Here is a 25,528-nt window from a genome sequence, read left to right as displayed (position 1 = left end):
GGTTAGGCACTAGAGGGAAGGGTTAGGCACTAGAGGGAAGGGTTAGGCACTAGGGGAAAGGGTTAGGCACTAGGGGAAAGGGTTAGGCACTAGGGGAAAGGGTTAGGCACTAGGGGAAAGGGTTAGGCACTAGGGGGAGGGGTTAGGATTAGGGTGCAGGGAGGTTAGGTTTAGGCACTAGGGGGAGGTTAGTTTTAGGCACCGGGGAGGGAGTGTTAGGTTTAGGATGTGGGAGGTTAGGTTTAGGCACTACGGTGGAGGTTAGGCACCGGGGACGGAGGGTTAGGGTTAAGGCTTAGTCTTACTTGGGTGTCGGGATTCTGACTGTCTGGATGACACTTTGATATTCTGACCAGCGGCATACTGACCGCCGGGATCTAATACCCAACCACTGTAAAAGCACTCGGAAAGGTAACATAGGTGTGGCCAAGGCAGGAGATCTGATTGTTTACTTAAAAATGTTGGTTCTCTATGGGGGCACTTCAGTAAGCGGAATGGCCCATTCATAGTCAGTTTATCCTCAGAGATGTGTGGGAATATTAGCAATGCACAGAGATGCGTACCAGGCTGAATTGTGCGCAGCGGACCATTGTGTTGACGCTCAGCGGCACATTGTCTGCAACTGAATCGCCCCCTCATTGTCTGTATCATAGTAGCTGCACCTTGTACGTTAGCTGACGTAGTTCATGTTTTAGAGCTCACTTTTCACTTGTCTGTATTTAACAGAATCATTGTTAAGGTTAAATAGACTTCAAAAATCAAATACAGTTGTATTACTTTACACCTCTAGATTGTAAGCTCTGATGAACAAGGCCCTTCTCCCCTTTGTCTCCTCTACTTAATAATATAACTGTATACTGTAATTATGTATATTTGTAAAGTAGTGTTATTGTCTGAGTTTGCTTATTTTGTACCTTGTTGCTGTTCTATCCCCTTCGCACGGTGCTACGGAGCCTTTGTGGTGCCTTATAAATAAAAGATGTAATAGTAGTGGAATAGTGTTTGCAAAATGATTTATATTTATTTCCCTAATGTATACAGATGAGATATGGGAAGATAGCATTTAGTACCACATGAATGGGTGTAGTAAGGAAAGAGGGCAGGGGAGATAGACAAATGTATATTCAGGCCTAGAGAAACGGGGCCAGCTGGAAGCAGAGGTGTTTCTAGTCCCCATGGAGCATGAGGGGGCCCTCTTCTATATTACATAAACATTTCTGTATGAATAGTGCACAATAAAACAGGAAAATACTTATAAAGTGCCACAAAGGTGTCCGCAGTGCTGTATAATGGGGGAGGTGATAGAGTAAAACAACTACAAGTCACATGATGAACAAACAGCGGGGGGGACGTCATATGGTGACAGAATAGGGAGCATACCAACATGAAGCGAGCCTGTGCCCAGGACCATGGGTGTAATTAACAGGCTAATACACTCCACACTGTGCACTTCTGCCAAAGAAGTTTGCCATGTGTCTGCTCGGTTAGCGACGCACCGCCCAGCTCATATGACAGCCGGTTACAGAAGAGCTAGTGAGAGCATGATGGATGTATTTGGTTCAGTATAAGCACTCCATTTATTTCATGTATTTAATTCATCTACAATATTTTACATTACTGTTATACAGATTGCAATAGATTGCGTAATGCATTTTCCTGTACATGTTTATTTAAATTGCTCAGTCACTGTATAGCTGTAGTGAACCAATCACTGTAGAAAAGAGAGGGGGGTTTAACCCCCTATTGTTCCTCAGCACACTGAATTATACTAGCAACAATATATGAACACTATATGGTAATAGAATTTCAGAGATATTAGTTGCATGCATTTGCAAATACATGGGAAGCTGCTAGGCCTCGTCACGGCTTCTCTGTCGCTAACAGTCCCTAACACTAAACGGTTAACGTCCGGGACGCAGAGCACCCCAAAAAAACATCCAGCCCAGGACCCCCCCCATGGCAACACACAAAAAATGGAAAAAGAGTGACAGTGCAGTGTAAAGTATAGAAGTGTGCAAGTAATTACTAAGTGTTAAGGGGTTAAAATATATGTGAAAAATTACATGAATAATAAACATAAAAAGGTGATGTGAAAATTAACTATTAAGTGGTGATGCCCTGAGGAGGCCCAGCCAGAGCAGCCTCGGGGGCCCTACGCCCAAACGCTCACCCCAAATGTAATGTATGCCAATTAAAGCCTCATAATAAAGGCACATATATATTTTTGGCAAATGTAAGGCCTCATGATAAGGCACATTCATAAATGCATCCGAATTGAGAGCCAGCTTACCTTGGAGTCACCCCTGGGAACTCCAACTAGCACTACTAGAACCAGCATGCCCTGCTAATGCTGGCTCATTCATGCATCACCTGGGCTGGACATTATTTTGGGGTGCTCTGCGTCCCGGACGTGAACCGTTTAGTGTAGGGACTGTTAGTGACAGAGAAGCCTTGACGTGGCCTAGCAGCATCCCATGTATTTGCAAATGCATGCAACTAATATCTCTGAAATTCTATTACCATATAGTGTTCATATATTGTTGCTAGTATAATTCAGTGTGCTGAGGAACAATAGGGGGTTAAACCCCCCTCTCTTTTCTACTTGGTATGACCCCTCCCTTTCATGCACCTGAAAAAAGTACTGCCAGATTAATTGAACAGCTGCCATTTTTTTGTTTGTGAACCAATCACTGGATAGTGTGTGGTCGCTCCCTAACCAATCAAATTTGAGTTAATTGCATCCCAATAGGATGGATTTGATTCAGGATTTAAAATCCGTTTGTTCAGTGACCCCGCCTGGCGCAGATGTGATGTCATCGGAAGGCTCTTACATAGTAAATAGGGCCGTGCAGCCAATAACCAATACAATCAACTTCAGTCCAAAGTGTTTTTTACATAGGTAAAGCCAAATTGCCCAAGATTCTGATCAGCCTGCCATAGTCCAATCTAATGAGACCACAAACAGTGTGGCCAGGATTAAAGTTCTGGACAAGGGAACAATTTGCCCCTGGTGTTTGTGGAACATCAACCCCGTTGTCCTAGGGAGTTTTTTTCTGGATCTTCAGATCATTTCAATTGAAGATCTTATTCATTAAAACTGCAGCTGATGTGGGATTGTACTTTTTGTTTTGTGAAAGCATCTTTCCTCTAGTTATATGGGACATCTCGTGTTCCCTGGGCACGCTAGTGCACCGATGTTTGGGAATCTGCACAGACACAGGCCCCATTCTGAGAGTGGGCAGCATGGGTCCTGCTAACTCGCTCGGAGACTGGCAGCAGACTGGAAGTGATTGACAGTCTGCTGCAGTTTTTGGGCGGGGAGGGCGCAGCGATGACCTCTGTTTTCCAAAAATGGAGGCGTGTCGCCGCCGTTGCGGGGGAGGGAAAAAGCCAGGATCTCCGTCGGCTGATGAAGATTTCCTGGCCTCTTTCTCTTAACTGTGGTGGCCGGCTGCGGTACCCCATGGGTCACCGCAGCCGGACGATCTTACGCAGATTATCTGATGCTGCGTTGGACAGCGCAGCTAGGATACGTAATGTGATGACTCTTGCTGCATTACCATATCTGCAAGGATCGCAATTGCAAAGCTGCCTGCGTGCATACATCACATCTATAGCCTGCGTGTATACATATCTATAGCCTGCATGTATACATCATATATCTATAACATGCATGCATCATATCTATAGCCTGCGTGCATACATATCTATAGCCTGCGTGTATACATCATATCTATAGCCTGCGTGTATACATCATCTACAGACTGGGTGCAGACATCATATCTATAGCCTGTGTGCATACATCATATATCTATAGCCTGCGTGCATACATCATATCTATAGCCTGCGTGTATACATCATATCTATAGCCTGCGTGTATACATCATATCTATAGCCTGCGTGTATACATCATATCTGTAGCCTGCGTGCATACATCATCTATCTACAGACTGCGTGCAGACATCATATCTATAGCCTGCGTGCAGACATATCTATAGCCTGCGTGCAGACATCATATATCTATAGCCTGCGTGCATACATCATATATCTATAGCCTGCGTGCATACATCATATCTATAGCCTGCGTGCATACATCATATCTATAGCCTGCGTGCATACATCATATCTATAGCCTGCGTGTATACATCATATCTATAGCCTGCATGTATACATCATATCTATAGTCTGCGTGCATACATCATATCTATAGTCTGCATGCATATATCATATCTATAGCCTGCGTGCATACATCATCTATCTACGACCTGCGTGCAGACATCATATCTATAGCCTGCATGTAGACATATCTATAGCCTGCGTGCATACATCATATCTATAGCCTGCGTGCATACATCATATCTATAGCCTGCATGTATACATCATATCTATAGCCTGCGTGCATACATCATCTATCTACAGCCTGCGTGCAGACATCATATCTATAGCCTGCGTGCATACATATCTATAGGCTGTGTGCATACATCATATCTATAGCCTGTGTATACATCATATCTATACCCTGCGTCCATACATCATCTATCTATAGCCTGCGTGCATATATCATATCTATAGCCTTCGTGTATACATATCTATAGCCTGCGTGTATACATCATATCTATAGCCTGCGTGCATACATCATCTCTCTACAGCCTGCGTGTATACATCATATCTATAGCCTGCGTACATACATCATCTATCTATCTATAGCCTCTGTGCATTCATGGGAGGAGGTTGTGTGCTGCTGCTCCTGCTATTCGTACGTGGCTGTGTGAGATGGGGATTCCCCTGAGGGCTTTCCCAGGCAGGCTGCCTCTGCCTGGGGGAACCGTGGCCGTGACCCTGGTGCGGCCTATACGGCTTATTTCTGCCGTTTATAGATATTAACCCCCAGTGATATTCCAGCGTTTTTGCTGGATTATTGAAGAGGCACAAGGGAAGTACCAATGCCTAAAAAAGCTAAAGCCCGGGCTCCTGTGACATCAGGACAGCCCAGCGACATGGAGAATGCTGGTGGATCGGTTGCGGCTAAAGTGAGATCATAGCCACTGGTGGAGGGTCCCGTTGTACAGTCATCGCTGGCTATGGAGGAGTCGGCGGGCGTATCTTACCTGGAGGCCCCCGATGCAAGTCTGATGCAGGAAAAAGCGTCTCCGGTCCAGAAGGCCTCACAGGCGGAGATCCCGGCAGCACGTGTCCTGTCAGTGGGTATCCCAGCGGCGTGACCCGGTGAGTGCTGTTCAGGTGGCTTCTGGCTTGGTGTCCCCGCTCCCGGCTGTAAAGTAAGTCCTGGCGGGCGCTGGGCAAGCGGCGTCCGTCACTGTGGCCCCTGTCTTGTCAGCCCCGCTCCAGGCAGTGAAGGTTCTGGTGGGTGCTGAAGGGTCAGCGCCTGTTGTGGTGGCTCCTGTCTTGACAAGCGCGCTGCTCACTGCGGGGATACCAGTGGCTTCCATCCTGGCGTGCCCACTATCAGCTGGGGGAGTCCTGGTGGGAAAAGGACAGTAAGCTCTGGAATTGGCAGGGGACTTGGAGGCTCCTGTAATGAGGGTCCTGGTAGACACTGAGTTAGTGTCACATGACCAGGGGGCCTCCAGCCTAGTAGCTCCCTCTAAACTGCCGGTGGGGGAATCTCTGAGTGAAGCAACGCAGGGTAGTGAGTTAAACCCCACTGGCAGTGAAGTATGGGGAGCACTGTCACTAGATATAAGTGACAGCATGCTAGGTTCGGCAGAATCAGGCCCAGAGAGTGAGGAAGTTGCCTATGCCCAGTGCAGCATGGAGAAGCTGCAAAGGGAAGCATGGAGGCTGAATTCAAGATTGCATTACACAATGCGTAAAAAGAACACCTGTTTTAAATGGGAACATCCTGCGGTAGAAGGGGAGATTCTGACATTGGCTACAGCTTTAGATAAAGTAAAAAAAAAATCTAGCTTTGATTAAAAGAATAAAGAAGGAAAGAAAAGATGCAGAGTCTGCTGGAATTTTATAACCACAGACAGTGGCGGATGTAAATACAAGTGGTTCTGCTGGACAGCAAGCATGTGAATCAGACAGTAGAGCTGGGCCAACTGTGAAGAAGAGGGCCGGTACTGTGAAGCCTAAGTCGGGGGTGCTTGGTGGAAGGACGATGGAGTCCCAGGATTCGGTGGTGCGTTGGATACGAGGGCGGGAGATGCGGCTCTCCGGAGCAAGGTGGAACTGCAGGTAAGTGAAGATTCACGAGGGCCTGGGAACATGGTGGGTGTTGGTGCTCCATCTACGGTGCCGGTTGTCCCACGTGAGTCAGGGCCACCTGCAGTAGAAGTCAGTGTCTTGATAGGGGGAACAGCGGGGGCTGTTTCCAGGGTGCAGGAAGAAGTCGGAAATAGTGCTTGGCGGTAGCACTAGTTGAAAAAAGCATGGAGGGGTGCCCCCGGGTTAGGCCCGTTGCACCCGTGGTAGATCCAGGGGTTCGGTCCTGTGAAGTGCAGGGAGAAGTTGATGGTTCGGAGCATATGGCACAGGGGATGCCGATATTGAATAATAGTATGGTGTCATCTGAAGAGAGACTGATTATAGAGACAGTGTATGGTGATAAGATGGCAATCCCTATACAGGCAAAGGTGATTGTCAAAGACATGGTGGCAAGAGCTGAATGAGCTGGGAGAAGTGTGGATAACACGGACAAATCTATGCCAAAGGCGGTTTCCTATGCGAGCATGGTCTCTAAACAATGTGCAAGAATAAATTTGGCTAGTAATGTATCTGTGAGGAATGCAGGTGGTGTTGGGAAAAGGAGGAATTTGGTGCAATTCAAGTGGGTTGGGGGAGGGAGAAGCACCAAACAACGAGAAATTCTTGAAAAAAATATATGATTTTGTGTTCTCTGCGAGCGATCTGTATGCCCGCATTCACCCAGCAAGGTCTGTGGAGTACAATCTGAGTTTTGTGACGTATTTTGGATTACAGGCCTTCTGGGTGAAGTGGCAGGCGTATAAGAACTCAGAGCCATACAGCAATTTTGTTGTAAATTTGGTAACAAAACAAGATGGAGTAAAAGCTACAGTATTGGTCAGGTACAAGTCATTACCACCTGATGATATAAGGCGGATGTTGGGGGGGGTGGGGGGGGGGAGTTATTTAGCCTTTTTGGCAAAAGAGGATGGTGCTTCCAGAACGGTCTCTGGTATCCTTGATTCTTCTGGAACGTTGCATACCTCTGCTCCTTCTATAACAGATGTATTTTTGCTATAATACTCCTCTCTTTATACTACTAGGGTATCATATTCTCCCTCCCAGCTTTGTGCTTATTTAGAGGCAGTCCATCTGCCCCGTCTTGAGATTGAGGTAGTGAATTTATTAGATGCTCCTTTTACAGAGGAGGAATTGGAGGTTGCTAGCTCCTCCTTTCCACACTGTAAAGCTCCCGGAGTTGATGGTGTCCCGATAGAGGTGTATCAGAAATTTTAAAACTTCTTTATTCCGCGTCTCATTGAGACTTTTGATGCTTTTTTGAATGCTGGTTGTCTGCCGCCATCCATGTCGGAGGCCTTGGTTGTAGTGCTCCCAAAACCTGGGAAGGACCCCCTCCATCCAGACTCTTATAGACCTATTTCCCTTCTTACCACTGACATTAAAATATTGGCTAAACTGCTGGCTATTCGTCTTAATTCTGTTATTACTTCTATTATACATCCTGACCAGACCGGCTTCATGCCTGGTAAATCTACTACTCAAAATATTAGGCGATTATTTTACCATATGCAAATGTCCCATGGGGATACCTCTGACGCGGTGGTGATCTCCTTAAATGCAGCCAAGGCCTTCGATTCTGTGGAATGGGAGTATTTATGGGAGGTCTTGTCTAAATTTGGTTTTGGTCCTCGTTTTATTGCCTGGGTCCGTCTTTTGTACTCTTCCCCGGCAGCCAGAGTGTCGGCGAATGGTTGTGTCGCCTCTTCTTTTCAACTTGGGCGTGGCACGTGCCAGGGGTACCCTTTATCCCCTGCATTGTTTGCACTGGCTATCGAGCCCCTGGCGTGTCTCATTCGCTCAGATTCCGATAATCCGGGCGTGCGAGTGGGCCATGTAATTGACAAAATAGCTCTTTATGCGGACGATATGCTCCTGTTTCTGGCAGACGCGGGCCCAGCTTTGGATCGTTTGATGGACGTTATTAAGGATTTGGGTTTTTTTGGGGGGGTTGCTGATTAATTGGTCCAAATCTAATATTTTTCCTTTGAATGGCTCCCTGCCTCTATCCCCCTCTCTCTCCTGCCCTTTACAATGGACTCTCTCCTTTCGGTATTTGGGTGTCTCCATTTCACCTAACCCTGCTGATTTTGTAGATTTTAATGTGATGCCCATTACCTCAGCTTTTAAACAAAAGATTCATGTGTGGAAGAAACTTCCCCTTACAGTGACAGGTCGTATTAACTTATTTAAGATGTCCATTCAACCTAAATACTTGTATGTTTTACAGCATTCTCCTGTATATATTCTCATATTGATTCTATTTTATCTTCTTTTGTGTGGGGGGATAAGAGACCACTGATTGCTCTCCGTACACTTTGTAGATCTAAATCTTCAGGTGGGCTGGCCCTTTCTAATTTACGTATTATATGGCTTCACAGCTGTCACACTTGGTGCCCTGGTTATCTACTGGTACTGATAAAGCTTTGGCAGGATTTCTTAATGTGCAAACAGGCTCCCCTTTAGCTCCTCTACAAATTTTGTTATCTGTAAAATTGCCGGGTAGATATCCCCCCTTACTTCGACAGGCTCGACTGGTTTGGCATTTTGCTCAGGTATTATTTGGGGATGAGGGTGTAGATCCAGATGTCCCCCTGTAGTATAATGGTGGTTTTTCTGAGCTGGGAGTGCTGGAATCGGAGTCCTTCTGGATTTCATATGGTATCAAATCCTTTGGCCATTTGCTTCATAATGGGGTGCTTCACTCCTTTGATCATTTGTGCATGGAGTTTGGCCTCCCCGTACCTTCAACTTAGTCATGCCCTTCCCTCCCAGTTTGGATCTGACCCTGTTTTATTATCACCTTCTCTTCTTAAACTTGCATTTATCAAATGACCTGTTCGTAAGACAGTCTCCTGTCTTTATAGTGATCTTACCTCTCGTAATTTGCCAGATACCCTTCTCCCCCTTAGGAATAAATGGGAACTAGATTTGGGTTCTCTTCAGGATGAACAATGGTCTCAGTTGTTGGACTCTATAAGATACACTTCCCCTTGTGTTAGTTTCCAACAAATCCATTATTTTATTTTGCACAGGTCTTACCAGTCCCGTTTCTATTGCACGTATTGATATTAATGCTCCAACTAATTGCCCCAAATGTCATGCTCTTGGTTGCGATTTTTGGCATTTGTTATGGGATTGCCCTAGAGTTAATGATTTTTGGACCTTGGTATGGTCTGATATACAGTTTACTTTCCCCTCATTACCTCCCTTAGAGGCAAAACTTTGTTGATTCGCATTGGATATTGAGGAATTGTTTAATTCAAATATTTATTGTTATGTTTTAGGCTTATCCACATTAACAAAAGTAATTATTGCCCGTTCTTGGTGTGCTCCAGATCCTCCTGATATACACAAATGGAGGGCACTTGTTACTGATACCATTGATCATGAAAGGTATGTCTATACTAGTCGTAAAGCCCTTTCTAAATTTCACAAATTATGGGATAGATGGGCTCTTTCTTTTTTGGGCCTTCGTAGACCAATTGGGGATCCTTCCGTGTAATCTAGCCTCTTCTATTCTCCTTTTTCTTTCCCTTTTGAGTTTTTTGCCCAGTTCTTTGTTTTGTTTGCTTTCTTATTGTTCGATTATTTTATTTTACTTCCATACGCGAGCTGTTTATATGTCATATTTGTGATCTCAGGTTCGGTTTACTGATGATTCTTCTTTGATTGTATATTTTGATTTTTAATTGTACCACTGTACTTTCCTTTTTTATTTGCAACACTTACTTGTTTATCTGTTTTTTGTTTTGTTTATAATATGTAGAAAATTTTCTAAGAAAAATCTACATGATTTAAAAATCCTAGGCATCAGATTTGATCATGGTGACTATGCCTCTCTAAGCTGGGTTAAAAGGCTGGAAGACACTACCAGGAAGGTACTGTAGAGTGTCAGAAAAGATTGAAGTTATCTTTTAGGGAAAAGGCTGACCTGTGCAAAACTTACCTGGTCCCTATTTTTCTTTATGTCAGTTACGGGTGCTTTCTGCTTCAATCTATGTGGGCTAGATTGAACTCCTAATTCTTTCTGCTGTTGTGGGGGAATAAGACTAACATAGTTAAGAGAAGTATTACCTACAAACCGAGGAAAGATGGGGGTTTAGATATGGTAAACCCTGTGATCTTTTTTGTAACAGCTTTTATAAAATTCAATGTTGGGAGTATGTTTTTGGATGCTCCCCCTCGGTGGGTAGAGGGATTCAGACCATGGGTGTCTCCCTTCCTTAGTCTATAGATAGATGGAGGTCAAGTGAAAAGCTTTCAGATTCGGCATGGTTACCTTCCGATCTATGGGCCTGATTCAGACCCACTCGCGAGCGGCTGTCCGCTCGCAAGTGGGTCGATGGTCTGCACTGAGCATGCGCACGACGGAGGGAGCTCCGTCGTGCGCATGCGCCAGACACGACGAGCGAAGGACTTTCCTTCGCTCATTGTGTCCGATCAAAGGGGGCGTGCTGTCAATGTTGATTGACAGCACGCCCCCTTTGGTGGGCGTGCCGGGGGCGTGCCTCCCTGACGGGGGCGTTCCCACAGGAACGCCTCCCGTCAGAAGCCGGCCCACTGACATCACTAGTGATGTCAGTGGGAGTGATTTTGGCTCTGATAGAGCCAAAATCACTCCGGAGCTTGCGGTTGAAAACCTCAACCGCAGGCTCCGGCTCGCAATTTCGATGGTCGCGATGGTCACGACCATCGCGGCCATCAAAATGCACGCTCGTATAGCCTGTGGGTGGTGACCCACAGCTATACGAGCGTCCAGGAGGACGCTCCATGAAAATGGAGCCCGGCCCTCATGCAGAGCGTGCGCTCTGCTCAGAGCGTACGGCTCTGAATGAGGGCCTATGTCATCCAGAGCTTGAAGGTGATAAAGCGATATGGTGTGGGGGTGAGTGAAGTCAAAAACTGTTCCAGGAGGGAGTTGGGGAACAGAATTTTTCATACTCACTTTCATGTCCCGCTGTCACTGAGTGACTGCCCGGGTAATGCCGCTTCGGACGGGTTAGCTCTGTTAAATTCACAGAGAATACCGCTGGCTCTCTTTTCAAGGAAAGCTTTATGTTGGAGAGAACCTCCGGTGGCGGAGTGCCAGTGAACGTGGTTGTCCATGGGAGGAATGTCCAGGGGTGGAGGAGACAATGGACCACTTCCTGCTTGAATGCCCATTCAATGTAAAAAGTTTATGAGGAGGTTTCAAAGGCCATTGGAATTCTGTGCCTTTCGGGTCTTAGTTTCCCTGACTGGTCTTATAGGGTAGTCAGAAGGTACAGTGGATTTGATTTAACCACAATTTTTTTAGTTAGTTTAGCAGGCAAGTACCACACGTGGGGCGCACAGTGTCATGTCTCCATACGGAGAAAGGTCCTCCTCTGTGAAATGGTGGTAGGTTCGATTCTACAAGAGGTGAAAAGGATGATGGACCTAGATAAGGGGAGGTTAGATTCTGTCAGCTGGTTCCGTCGGTGGGGTCAATTGAAGCCGCCTTGAGTGGGTTGCGGATAGCCTCTTTTTGTCCAGCTGGGAGTCATTTTCTTCTTACACGCCATAGAATTTGTCGTTATTATTTTTATGAGAAGGTTTTGCATACACTTGCCTGGTGGTGGCAGGTAATGGTGGTGGGTAGAGTTAAGTTTGTTAGTTAGTTGTGCGATTTAGAATAGGTGATGTGTGTTACAAATCCATGCTTAGTTTTTCTTTGTAGGGGTTAGATGATATATGGTTAAGTTAGGTGATATTTGTTTGGAGGGGGCATAATATGTGGTAATATTATGTGTACCTAAGTTTTTGATGTTATTATGTATATTATATTATATATTTTATATTTATGCTATTTATGTATTTTATGCTGCAAGTGTTACAATAAATGAAGTATTATATCTATAGCCTGCACGCATACATCATATCTATAACCTGCACGCATACATCATATAGCTATAGCCTGCGTGCCTACATCAGATCTATAGCCTGCGTGCCTACATCAGATCTATAGCCTGCGTGCCTACATCATATAGCTATAGCCTGCGTGCCTACATCATATAGCTATAGCCTGCGTGCCTACATCATATAGCTATAGCCTGCGTGCCTACATCATATAGCTATAGCCTGCGTGCCTACATCATATAGCTATAGCCTGCGTGCCTACATCATATAGCTATAGCCTGCGTGCCTACATCATATAGCTATAGCCTGCGTGCCTACATCATATAGCTATAGCCTGCGTGCCTACATCATATAGCTATAGCCTGCGTGCCTACATCATATAGCTATAGCCTGCGTGCCTACATCAGATCTATAGCCTGCGTGCCTACATCAGATCTATAGCCTGCGTGCCTACATCAGATCTATAGCCTGCGTGCCTGCATCAGATCTATAGCCTGCGTGCCTGCATCAGATCTATAGCCTGCGTGCCTGCATCAGATCTATAGCCTGCGTGCCTGCATCAGATCTATAGCCTGCGTGCCTGCATCAGATCTATAGCCTGCGTGCCTGCATCAGATCTATAGCCTGCGTGCCTGCATCAGATCTATAGCCTGCGTGCCTGCATCAGATCTATAGCCTGCGTGCCTGCATCAGATCTATAGCCTGCGTGCCTACATCAGATCTATAGCCTGCGTGCCTACATCAGATCTATAGCTTGTGTGCAGCTTTGCAATTACGATCCTTGCAGTATCAGGTCCTCAGTCAATAACTGGATCTATGTTGTGTTTCCCATCTTTAGGCTTCTGCTGTCATATTTGTGTCTAATTCGTATCGCCTTAAAATGACCCCTCGCATACACGTTGGACGTTTTCACGTGTACACGTTTACGTGTCAGTACATTATAATGTGTTAGCACATTATAGCATTGGGCGTTTGTCTCCGCATACATCCTCTGCTGACGACCTGCAAATATATGGGACTCACACCAATGGTGTATTTGCATTAATAAAGAATAAACGATCTTAAAAAACATACAGGTGCTAATATTGGATAGCTAAACAGTTAGTGCCTGATTCTGAATGGGACGTATTCGCACATATGGACGAATCTTGCAGATCTCATCATAGTGCTGAAAGAAATCGGCGACTAACATGCGTCGGATCAGACTTGCACTAACCGACGGAGATCGCCAAGGCAAGCGGATTCATCTGTCTGATGATGGACCACACTTTCCATGAAATGGGCGTCTCGGGGACGGTCATGCATTCACAAGGAACAGCCTAATTTCGTGAGTGTGCCGTGGGCAGGTAAATTCAACTTACTTGAGTCATTGTGGCATTTGGAAGGATATAGGACGTTTATTTCCAACGGATGTTTTGCACCTGGCATGGAGCTGTTGCCAGTGTAGATACTAAGGACGACAGCTGCAGATGGACACCCAGCGGCCACCCACCTGCATTCCCACGTGTTTTCTGCGCACTACGGCGACTTCTCCATTTGCACATGAAAGTAAGTAGGGCGCAGCGGCTGTATGGAAAAGTGATCGCACGTGCAGCCTGCGTCTCAGTCAGGATCAGAGCCTTCGTCACCAGATAAAGGGCCCAATTCATTACGGATCGCAACTGCGATTGTAATAGCGATTCCACACGCAGTCTCACTGCAATAGTAGGCTAATCCACTGCGATCGCTATGCCATCGCAGCACTACATAAGGACGCCCACTTTACTTTACACACATCCGTAATGCTTAGCAAGACTGCAATGTGGGCTCAGCACACCAAAATGCCTGCTGCTCCATTGCCAGGTTGATGGGCGCATGCACACGATCAGAGAGTTACATTGTGCCCATACTGGAGAATGTTGGCGGAGCCTTGCAGTAAGTTCCTTTCTTCCACCCTTAAAGCTTCCACTAAGGTGATGTGGGTGTCCCTTATCTTCTCGGTCTTCAAGGTACAGATCTGAAAACACAATGGGCGGCATTGGATATTTATCAATCTATGCAGGACTCTTTACTTTTTGCTGAAACCACGTAATGTTACATCAAATGATGCTACACAATCATTACACACGTGCTGATTATCAACCATTGCACAAGCTGCCATCGTACGTATGTGAGACGTGCATCAAGCACAGAGCCCATGTACACACTCTCAGCCCCTCCCTACATCTCCTGAGTCATCAGCCAATCACAGCATGGCGAGCGAGCATAGTGGGAGGGACAGACGAGGAGATAGAATTAACAAGATACACATAAGGCTCGATGTCCTGTTCTTAGCGACTTATTTTTAAGAAATATAGGACAGGCTTTCACAGAAATATGGCAGTGCTCATTGGTCAATTTCTGTATTCACTTGTACAAACATTTAAGAAAAGGTGAAATAATACAGCTAAAGTGCACAGAAAGATCAGTAGAGGTCACTGTTCTCTACAACAGGGGTTCACAACCACGGTCATCAAGGCACATTAACAGTCCAGTATATCCATGATTGAGCATAGGTGACTTAATTAGTACCTCAGTTATTTTCATTTAACCATCTGTTCTCAAGCATGGATATGACTAAAACCAGGACTGTTAGCGTGCCTTGAGGACCGAGGTTGGGAATCACTGGTCTACAACATATCTTAATTTTAAAACAGGAGAAGAGGGTGAAATGGTGAACTGGGGCCTTGGCCAAGGATAGAGGATATATAAAAGGTTCTAGACCAGGGATGGAGAACCTCAGCAGTGCCGCCTGGAATGTCCTTAGGATGCTTCATATGGTCACACCGCTGCCCTTACAAGCTCCCTGGAGCATCCTGAGGATGCTCCGGGCATTGCTGTAATCACCGGGCAATTGTGGACTCACCCCCGTGTGAGATCATATAGAGGGGGCGTGGCCTGCACCCACTCCGCAAATAATGTTATATATATCAAAATGGCCCTCAGCAGAAAAAAAGGTTCCACACCCCTGTTCAAGACGATGGGTCACATATATGAAATTCACAATGGCGCTTCAGATATATATTATCAGATATTATATATTATCAGATATAATAATTCATTTATACACTCAAATTGAATCTCATTAATCATTGTTTGTTTCTTAAGTGTCCAGATTTAAAAGGCGTCCGGAGCTAAAACGAGAGCAATATGGCGAAGTCTGAGCAGAAAGTGAGCCGAAATATTTATTTTCAGCACTACAATACATAAAACATTTTAATTCACATGACTGAAAAATAAAATATCATAAAGTGCATTCAGTATTTGGATGACAGAGAGAATTACTGGTTTCTGACTGAAGGTACAACGCCAAACCCATCCGTCCCATCCTCTATGCAGGTGCTAGTGTCGGACCAGCACTCACATTGGGACTATAATAATGATAATAAGACGACGGAAGCCAAGAGGTGACATCACTTCCTGCCGGGAGACAAAGATGGCCGCCCACCAACTGCACTGGGCAAGTGGTTCATTCTCTGGATGCCTAATGTTACATCCCTCCAGAAAAGCGGAACAGTAAAACACATGGTTAACACTCAGGGCGGTGACTTTCCAATGACCAATTAGTTTTTTTTTGTGAGCTACATTTCCTCATTTCCCTGACTCACCTCCTGTAAGACATGGGTGGTCTGTTCTAGTAACTGGAGACAGACCCTTCTCACCAGCTCCAAGCTGTTCCGCTCATTGGACTCGCAAACAAAACTTCCCAGAAGAACCTTTTTCCAGTATTTGCTGAAATGAAAACATCGAGGATTATACGTGTAACAAGGAGATGAGTGTGTGCAAAGGAAAAAGAGAAATATGTGGAATCTATTTTAGTTTCATTCATTTTCATTGGAAAACAGGACTCATAGCCCGTTCTGCAGCTGCTTAATGTGTAACACATATCTATATACGGCTGAATAATCGGACTGATTCCAAATTGTACGCTAATCCCGTCGCCACTGCGACCCTGCGAAAATATGCAAATGCCGTAGGCTCCGGGATTTGTATTCAGGCGGCATCGCAAATCCAAGCATCTGTGTGCACACATGCACCGTCAGTCGCAGATCCTTTGATGATCGACCTTCTGAGTAATCATGTAGTGGCGCAGAATGATGGCATGTACTAAGCCACCAGAGCCATATTCATTGCGTATTGAATCACAAGTGCAGGCTGCGACACCCTAAAACCGGTCGCGACATGACTGTGAATCACACTAAAAAGTCGCTGAGGGCGACAACGGTAATTTATTGGGGCTCCAAGGTAGTTGCCAGGGAACAATCTGTGTACGTACAGTGTAATGACGGCTCCTTGCTATTGGCTGTAAGCCGTACTGAGACATGGATGTTGATGAAAGGATAGGCAAGGATGATCAGTTTAGAATCTGTTAGCACACAGCTAGGGCTCCTGAGCCCCCCTTTATCCACCCAAATTTCTGAACTGGTGACTCGGAATTCACAGTTTTTTGTAAAATAAATGCTCAAGCAAATAGAAGTACACTACACAATCAGTATACTGATTCCGTAATAGAGTACCCTCCTTGGGAGCTAATTTAGAAGGACACAGTGACCAAATATTCGCTTGGCCTTAATGAACACAAAAAAAAACAAGCTTTAAGCATATCCGTAAAAAAAAAAAGTTAACCTTTTTTTTTTTTCTAAGTCAGACCATATTACCTACCTGCGGGGTCATTGAAGCACCCACAGGGGCTAGGTACTGAGGGGGTGTGGCCTAATGCAGGAGGCGTGGTCATATCTCCTCCCTAAAAAAATAAATAATAATAATAATAAAAAAAAAAACTCTGTCCACCCCCTCCACAGGCCCAGGCCCGGGTAACTAGCACCCTGCCCCCTTCCTTTCGGCACCCTTTCCTTCTGTTCTGTAAGCAATCTGTTTATGGTATAAAGCCTAAATTAAGCCACAGAATGATATGTACAACGTCACCACCAAACCATTAAATAAATCAATAGATTATATTCAGAAATCAGCACGACCAGAATAAAAGTATGGCATACAATTCATCGGCTCCAAGGCACAGTAGCTTGAGAGCAGTCAAAAGTTTCCAGGAGGGTCCATCCTGTCCGAACGTCAAATTCCTGGAAAGAGACAGAAATTAGTATTCGTGATATAACCTGTCCTGAGCACACGGTTAAATTGCCCAGTGACTTATTAACAACAACAGTCCCGAATTCCCGAAACAGTCAACGTGTCACCAAGTGACTATAGAGATTGCCATTCCATATTAGACTTAATGAAAGTTATAAAGTAACGAGAAAAAACCTCATAGCAGAATAAGCATATAATAGACGAAGACAAATTACACATAGCAGCGTTATCAATGTTCTAACGTCCTGATTGGTTACAGGTTGGTCTACACCTCTAATAGTTCTGATAGGTTACCAATTGGGCTAGCCTTGTGGATGTACCGATTTTCTGATTGGCCAGTCCTGTGAATGTTCTGATTGGTCAGTCCTGTTAATGTTCTCATGGGCCATCTTGTTAATGTTCTGCTGTTTTGATTGGCCAGTCCTGTGACTGTCCTAATCTTCTGATTGGCCAGCCCTGTGAATTTTCTATGTTCCGATTGGCCAGCCATGTGAACGAGCTACAACTCAGATTGACTCCAGGACAGTTTGTTCTTTGCTTGCACCAAGAAGTTAGTGAGGAAAAAAAAAAAAAATCAATACAAAAAGAGCTTAAAACCTGCCAAAGTTCCTCAAAAACTTACTCTAAGAACCCATTTTCCTTCAGCAGTGACCATTTCTTCTGTAACTGTTTATCTGTGTTGGACACATTTTGGAGGATGATCTCTAGGAGAGGTTCCAAAAAGAAATAAAATAAATATATTTATTTTAAAAACAATCATGGCACTGTAAGGGTGATCCAACCTATAATCAGTGGCGGACCCGGGGGGGGGGGGGCGATTGGAGCACAGTCATCTCTCTCCTCCTGCACTGAGCAGGCTGTGTGTGTCTGTGTTCTTCTCTCCTCCCTTCTATCATGGCACCGCTGGTGGAGGATAGGGCTGGGTGACTCCCGCACCTCCCCCTCCCGAGATCCCGCCCCGAGTGTGTGCCACTGTAGTACAGTGCTGCCTGGACTGCTCTCCTGCCTCAGTTCCCCAGTCCCAGGCCCGAGGTTCAGGGGGGGGGGCCCACGGCTGCTAATTTTCATTAACAAATAGAGGCTGCGCCATCCATCAGGGCCGGTGCGGTGCAGCTGAACAAATGAACAAGCCGCCGGCCCGCCAGGGTAATTTCCCTGGTGACCCCTTCCCTCACTGGAGTGCGCTGCGCAGTGCGCATGCACCATAATAATAAAGAACGCTGCTGTCATGTCATTAAGAATGATGTTGCGCCCGCGCTGTCCCGGCCTTCCGAATCCATCCCTGCCTCCCTCCTTGACGCATCAGCCTCCTATGAAGAGCTGGAGGTGGCAATCACAGTCCATTATAGTGACATTGCCTGAGGACACCCTCCCCGTGCCCAGAGGCAGCCGCAGCATGGTAACAACTTGTGGTAAGTTGATTTTTAACTTTAAATTCCTGTTCTAATGAAATCCATATATATATATCTCTCTCTCTCTCCTCGGTCCGGCACTCACTTGTATAAAAATCTTGGCCAGGTGCCCCCACAAATCAACACTCACATATCCAACAAAGGTGCGGCACTCACGGTACTTTCAAGAAATTCTAAGACAACGCGTGGCAGCAGTCAACGTTTCAGTTTATATTCCAAACTGTTTTCAAGACATATGACAAATGACTTATCTTACCTTAATATACTATCACCATACACCACGTGAATAATCTGTCGTCCTCGCGTTCTGTTCCTCGCGTCGCCGGATGACGTATTGGGCGCATAGCGCTGACGTCATCCCGTTCTCGCGCACACCACGTGACCATCAACAACAACCCATCACCAAGCAACCAAAAGTATTCTACTATGCTGGGCAAAAAAGCTACAATTAAAAATAGACAATTTTTTCAATTAGTTGCTGTCAATCACTATACAATACACATAATGAAACTGAACCTGTCATATATATCAATTAATATTACTCCAACTTAGTGGACGAAGATTACTGTAATCCCTTAAGAGTCCACCCCTCATATATAGCACCTAACAAACAACACGTATGCAAAAATTTAAATCCGGCAAGTCATACAGTAATCATAATCATGGGTTTATATAATCTCATCAACAGTTATCCAAAGGGAACTCTGATCTAACCATTAAGTGACCACAAATACCATTCAAATAATTCATGTAAAACATAATAATGGCATATTGTCATTTAAACCCCGAGGAGATAATACATTTAACTTATGTATCCAATATGCTTCACGTTGTAGTAAGGTCCTATCTCGATCACCTCCCCGTATAAATGATGGTATATGATCAATCATTCGGGATTTTAGGGACGGTAATGGATGATTACTTTCTAAAAAATGGCGTGCCACTGGTTGATCACTAGTCTAATTTACTAGGGCTAATTTAATGGACGACCTATGGGCCGCCATTCTTTCCTTGAATTTTCTTTTTGTTTTTCCGACATATGATAACCCACATGGGCAAATAATCTGGTAAATTACATAATTATGATTGCAAGTCAAATGATGTCGTATTAAAAATTTTTGACCCGTATGTGGGTGGTTAAATGACGTTCCTTGAATTAGGAATTTACACGTCACACATCCACATTTATAACACCCATTGGGTTTAGATGATAAAAAAAAATTCTGTCCTGATGTTTTTAGAACTATAGTTCGTTTTGACCAATATGTTTCTAAGATTTTTAGTCCTTGAATAAACCGGCATCAACTCAGTCCCATCCAATGCCAGATCTGAGTCTGACTTGATAACGGGCCCTAATTTTTTTGAGGCTCTATTAATGTCTGGGGAAAGTGGATTATATTCAGATGTCCACAAGAATTTTTTTCTATTTAATGGACCCTCCTTTTTCCTTAATAACTCCTCCCTATTTAATTTTAGGACCCTTGTTTTGGTTTTCTCCAGATGATGTCTATTGTAGCCCCGCTTTTCAAATTTTTCAATCATGTTGTCTATTTGACTAATAGCATTATCACGATTACTGTTTATCCGAAGTACCCGAATCATCTGCGAGATGATTCCTAATCCAAGGAACATCATTTAACCACCCACATACGGGTCAAAAATTTTTAATACGACATCATTTGACTTGCAATCATAATTATGTAATTTACCAGATTATTTGCCCATGTGGGTTATCATATGTCGGAAAAACAAAAAGAAAATTCAAGGAAAGAATGGCGGCCCATAGGTCGTCCATTAAATTAGCCCTAGTAAATTAGACTAGTGATCAACCAGTGGCACGCCATTTTTTAGAAAGTAATCATCCATTACCGTCCCTAAAATACCGAATGATTGATCATATACCATCATCTATACGGGGAGGTGATCGAGATAGGACCTTACTACAACGTGAAGCATATTGGATACATAAGTTAAATGTATTATCTCCTCGGGGTTTAAATGACAATATGCCATTATTATGTTTTACATGAATTATTTGAATGGTATTTGTGGTCACTTAATGGTTAGATCAGAGTTCCCTTTGGATAACTGTTGATGAGATTATATAAACCCATGATTATGATTATTGTATGACTTGCCGGATTTAAATTTTTGCATACGTGTTGTTTGTTAGGTGCTATATATGAGGGGTGGACTCTTAAGGGATTACAGTAATCTTCGTCCACTAAGTTGGAGTAATATTAATTGATATATATGACAGGTTCAGTTTCATTATGTGTATTGTATAGTGATTGACAGCAACTAATTGAAAAAATTGTCTATTTTTAATTGTAGCTTTTTTGCCCAGCATAGTAGAATACTTTTGGTTGCTTGGTGATGGGTTGTTGTTGATGGTCACGTGGTGTGCGCGAGAACGGGATGACGTCAGCGCTATGCGCCCAATACGTCATCCGGCGACGCGAGGAACAGAACGCGAGGACGACAGATTATTCACGTGGTGTATGGTGATAGTATATTAAGGTAAGATAAGTCATTTGTCTTGAAAACAGTTTGGAATATAAACTGAAACGTTGACTGCTGCCACGCGTTGTCTTAGAATTTCTTGAAAGTACCGTGAGTGCCGCACCTTTGTTGGATGGATATATATATATATATATATATATATATATATATATATATATATATATACACACACACACACATATACAGTATATATATATATATATATATATATATATACACGTGGGAGGCACATATAGAAACCGTTGTAATTCCCACACCGTTCACCTGATTTGGACGTAATTACCCTCAAATTAAATCTGAAAGTCTGCAGTTAAATCACATCTTGTTTGTTTCATTTCAAAACCATTGTGGTGGTGAATAGAGGTCAAAATATGAAAATTCTGTCAATGTCCCAATATTTATGGACCTGACTGTATATACTGTATGTGTGTATATATACTGTATGTGTGTGTATATATACTGTATATGTATACTGTATATGTTTATATGTATGTGTGTGTATATATATATACTGTATGTGTGTGTATGTATGTATATATACTGTATGTGTGTGTATGTATGTATATATACTGTATGTGTGTATATATACTGTATACATGTGTGTATGTATATACTGTATACATGTGTTTATATATACTGTATGTGTATATATACTGTATGTGTGTGTATATATACTGTATATGTGTATATACACACACATATATATATATATATATATATATATATATATATATATAATTTATGTGTGTGTATGTGTGTGTATGTGTATATATATATATATATATATATATATATAGCAACGAACTGTCTCTCCCTAATGAGGTGTAACAAAGGCACCCCGTCCTTTATATCGTTCTCTGAGTGCCAAACTTTTGCTATATATATATATATATATATATATATATATATATATATATATATATATATATATGTATGTATGTATGTATGTATGTATGTATGTATGTGTGTGTGTATATAACAAGAGATATGGTAAGAACTTACCTTTGTTATCTCTGTTTCTACGAAGTCCATAGGGTCCACAGGGTTGACCTTGGGGTATAGCTGGATCTGGATCCACGGGCACCACGCAGTTAAAGCTTTGCTGCTCCCAGGATGCACTTGGGTCCGTCCTCCTCTATACCCCGCCCCGGCCACAGGCACCTCAGTTGGTAAGCAGCTAAGGCCGGAGGAGGAGACTAAACAGAGAGAAGGAAGACTGGAACACACAAGAAACCACACTCACAGAAATGGGAGACGGAAAACCGGTGACCAGCCACACAGCCCATTTGAAGCCAGGTGCGTCAGGGCGGGCGCCCTGTGGACCCTATGGACTTCGTAGAAACAGAGATAACAAAGGTAAGTTCTTACCATATCTCTTGTTTTCTACTTCAGGGTCCATAGGGGGTCCACAGGGTTGACCTTGGGGATGTCCCAAAGCAGTTCAACTAAGGGCGGGGACGCTCCTGTGCTGAAAGGAGTACCCGGCGCCCAAAGGATGCATCCTGAGAGGCGAAGGTGTCAAACGCATAAAACCTCAAAAACGTCTGAATTGAAGACCAAGTAGCCGCCTTACACAGCTGAACAGCGGAGGCGCCACGTCTAGCAGCCCAAGAGGGACCCACAGAACGAGTGGAATGAGCCTTAACAGAGGCTGGCACAGGTAAACCCTCCTGCGCATAAGCCTCACAAATAACTGAACGAAGCCAACGGGCTAACGTTTGCTTGTTGGCAGGCCAACCCCTCTTGTGAAAACCGAAGAGGACAAACAAAGAATCCGACTTCCTAACCGAAGCAGTCCGGTCCACATAGATTCTAAGTGCCCGGACCACATCCAAGGAAGCCTCACCAGCAGAAAGATCAGGTGACTGAAAAGCTGGCACAACAAGTTCCTGATTAATGTGGAACTTTGAAACCACTTTGGGCAAAAACTCAGGACGCGTGCGGAGCACTGCCCTGTCCTGGTGAAAAATCAGAAAAGGAGGGCGACAGGAAAGCGCCCCCAATTCTGAAACCCTCCTGGCCGAAGCAATTGCCAGGAGAAAAATGGTCTTAAACGTCAGCCACTTGAGCTCCACCGACTCAAGCGGCTCAAAAGGAGGACCCTGCAAGACCCTCAGTACCACCGTCAAGTCCCACAGAGCCACCGGAGGCACGAAGGGAGGCTGGATCCTGAGAACACCTTGGAAAAAGGTGTAAACATCTGGCAGTGTAGCAATCCGTCGCTGAAACCACACGGACAAAGCAGACACATGAACCTTCAGAGAGGCCAGGCGTAAGCCGAGGTCCAAACCCGATTGAAGAAATTCCAAGATTCTGGAAACCCGGAACACCTGCGGATCATAGTTTCTGGATTCACACCACTGAAAATACGTGCGCCACACCCTGTGGTAAATCCGCGCGGAGGCAGGCATGCGTGCCCTAAGCATGGTACCAATCACTGAACTGGAGAAACCCCTAGACCTCAAGACGGCTGTCTCAAGAGCCACGCCGTCAAAGACAGCCGACCCAGATCCGGGTAAAGGCAGGGCCCCTGAGACAACAGGTCCCGACGCTGAGGAAGAAGGTACGGAGCGTCGATGGAGAGGCACCTCAGATCGGAGTACCAAGGACGTCTGGGCCACGCCGGAGCCACCAGCACGAGCGTGCCGCCGTCCTGCTTGAATTTCCGCAGAACCCGAGGAAGTAAGGATATCGGAGGAAACAGATACGCCAGGTGAAACGTCCATTTCACCGACAGAGTGTCTACCAGACAGGCGCCTGCGTCTCTTGTCCTTGACCCGTAAACGGGCAACTTGTGATTGTGACGGGAGGCCATCAAGTCCAGCTCCGGCAGCCCCCACCTGTCCACAAGTAGCTGAAACACCTCTGGGTGAAGCGACCATTCCCCGGGATGCACATCGTGACGGCTGAGGAAGTCCGCCTCCCAATTGAGGACTCCGGGAATGAAGACTGCCGAGATCGCTGGAACGTGACACTCCGCCCAAGCAAGAATGCGAGACACCTCCGACATTGCTGCCCGACTGCAAGTTCCCCCTTGGTGGTTGATGTACGCCACCGTGGTAGCGTTGTCGGACTGCACCTGAACCGCCCTTCCGTGAAGAGCGGGGCCGGACGACTGCAGGGCCCTGTACACAGCCCGCAGTTCCAGGATGTTGATGGGGAGAAGTGCTTCTTCCGCGGACCAACGACCCTGAAGCGATAATGAGCCGGTCACTGCCCCCCAACCCCGAAGACTGGCATCCGTCGTGAGCAGGACCCAGTCCGGGATCCAAAAGGGGCGCCCCTCGACCAGATGCACCGTCTGAAGCCACCAAGCCAAAGACTGCCGAACCTCCGCGGACAACACCAGCATCTGAGAGCGGATCCGGTGAGGTAACCCGTTCCATTCCGATAGAATCAGCGCCTGCAGGGGCCGGGAATGGAACTGGGCAAATTCCACCATGTCGAATGTCGACACCATGGACCCCAGAACTCTCATAGCTGAATGGACCGACAGGCGGCAACTGCTCAGGCAACTGTGTATCCGCAGCTGCAGGGAGGAGACCTTCTCTGGAGTCAGGAAAATCCGCTGCTGACGAGAATCCAGCAGGGCTCCCAAATGAACCATCCGCTGTGATGGAATCAGGGAGGACTTCTTCCAGTTTATCAACCACCCGTGTGCTTGAAGACAAGCAATGGTCAGGTGGAGATGTCGAAGAAGCACCACCGGGGAGCTCGCCAGCAGCAGAAGATCGTCCAGGTACGGCAACAGACGTAGACCCTGACCCCGAAGGTGGGCAGCCATAACCGCCATCACCTTGGTGAACACCCTCGGAGCCGTGGAAAGGCCAAAAGGCAACGCCCGAAATTGGTAGTGATGGTTCAGGATAGCAAACCTCAGATACCGCTGATGTGCCGGTGCTATGGGCACATGGAGATAGGCGTCCTGGATATCGAGGGAGACCATATAATCCCCGGGTTCCATCGCCAGAATGATGGAACGTAACGTTTCCATCCTGAACCTGGGAACTCTGAGGTATCTGTTCAGAGACTTCAAATTCAGGATAGGGCGATGAGAACCATTGGGTTTCTGTACCAGAAACAGAGTAGAATAGTACCCCGTCCCGCGCTGAGACTGCGGAACGGGAACAATGACCCCTGCTTGTAGCAAGGATTCTATAGCTACCTGAATCTGACCAGCTTTGGTCTTGTCCAGAGAAGGACTCGTACAGAAAAACTGGTGGGGCGGCCTGAACCGAAAAGACAGGGCGTACCCCTGAGAGACTACTTCTCGAACCCAGGCATCCGTGGTGGTATTGTGCCAACACTGGGCGAATTGGAGAAGTCGGCCTCCCACTCTGGGGTCCCCCAGAGAGAGGCCCGTCCCATCAGGCAGCAGG

General features: G+C 45.4%; 1 protein-coding gene across 3 annotated transcripts in view; it reads right to left on the bottom strand.

The window, feature by feature from the left end:
• Positions 1-13,221: 13,221 nt before the first annotated feature.
• Positions 13,222-25,528, bottom strand: part of SETD4 (SET domain containing 4) — a 36,515-nt gene continuing 24,208 nt past the window's right edge. For 2 of the 3 annotated variants that reach the window (XM_088443131.1, XM_088443132.1), the window contains 4 exons: positions 17,837-17,918; positions 17,124-17,204; positions 15,735-15,858; positions 15,318-15,624 (listed from right to left, as the gene is read on the bottom strand). In XM_088443131.1, coding sequence (XP_088299257.1) covers positions 15,487-15,624; positions 15,735-15,858; positions 17,124-17,204; positions 17,837-17,918 — 425 coding nt within the window. In that variant the 3' untranslated portion in view covers positions 15,318-15,486. Of the gene's footprint in view, positions 14,105-15,317; positions 15,625-15,734; positions 15,859-17,123; positions 17,205-17,836; positions 17,919-25,528 lie in introns of those variants that run through there. The other variant, XM_088443133.1, reaches the window with a different exon arrangement.

Source organism: Taudactylus pleione, unplaced genomic scaffold (genome assembly GCF_031769625.1).
Source record: "Taudactylus pleione unplaced genomic scaffold, aTauple2 ptg000327l, whole genome shotgun sequence".
Taxonomy (NCBI): Eukaryota; Metazoa; Chordata; class Amphibia; order Anura; family Myobatrachidae; genus Taudactylus; species Taudactylus pleione.
The sequence above is the reverse complement of the archived record's forward strand: the minus strand, read 5'-3'. Positions and strand labels throughout refer to the sequence as shown.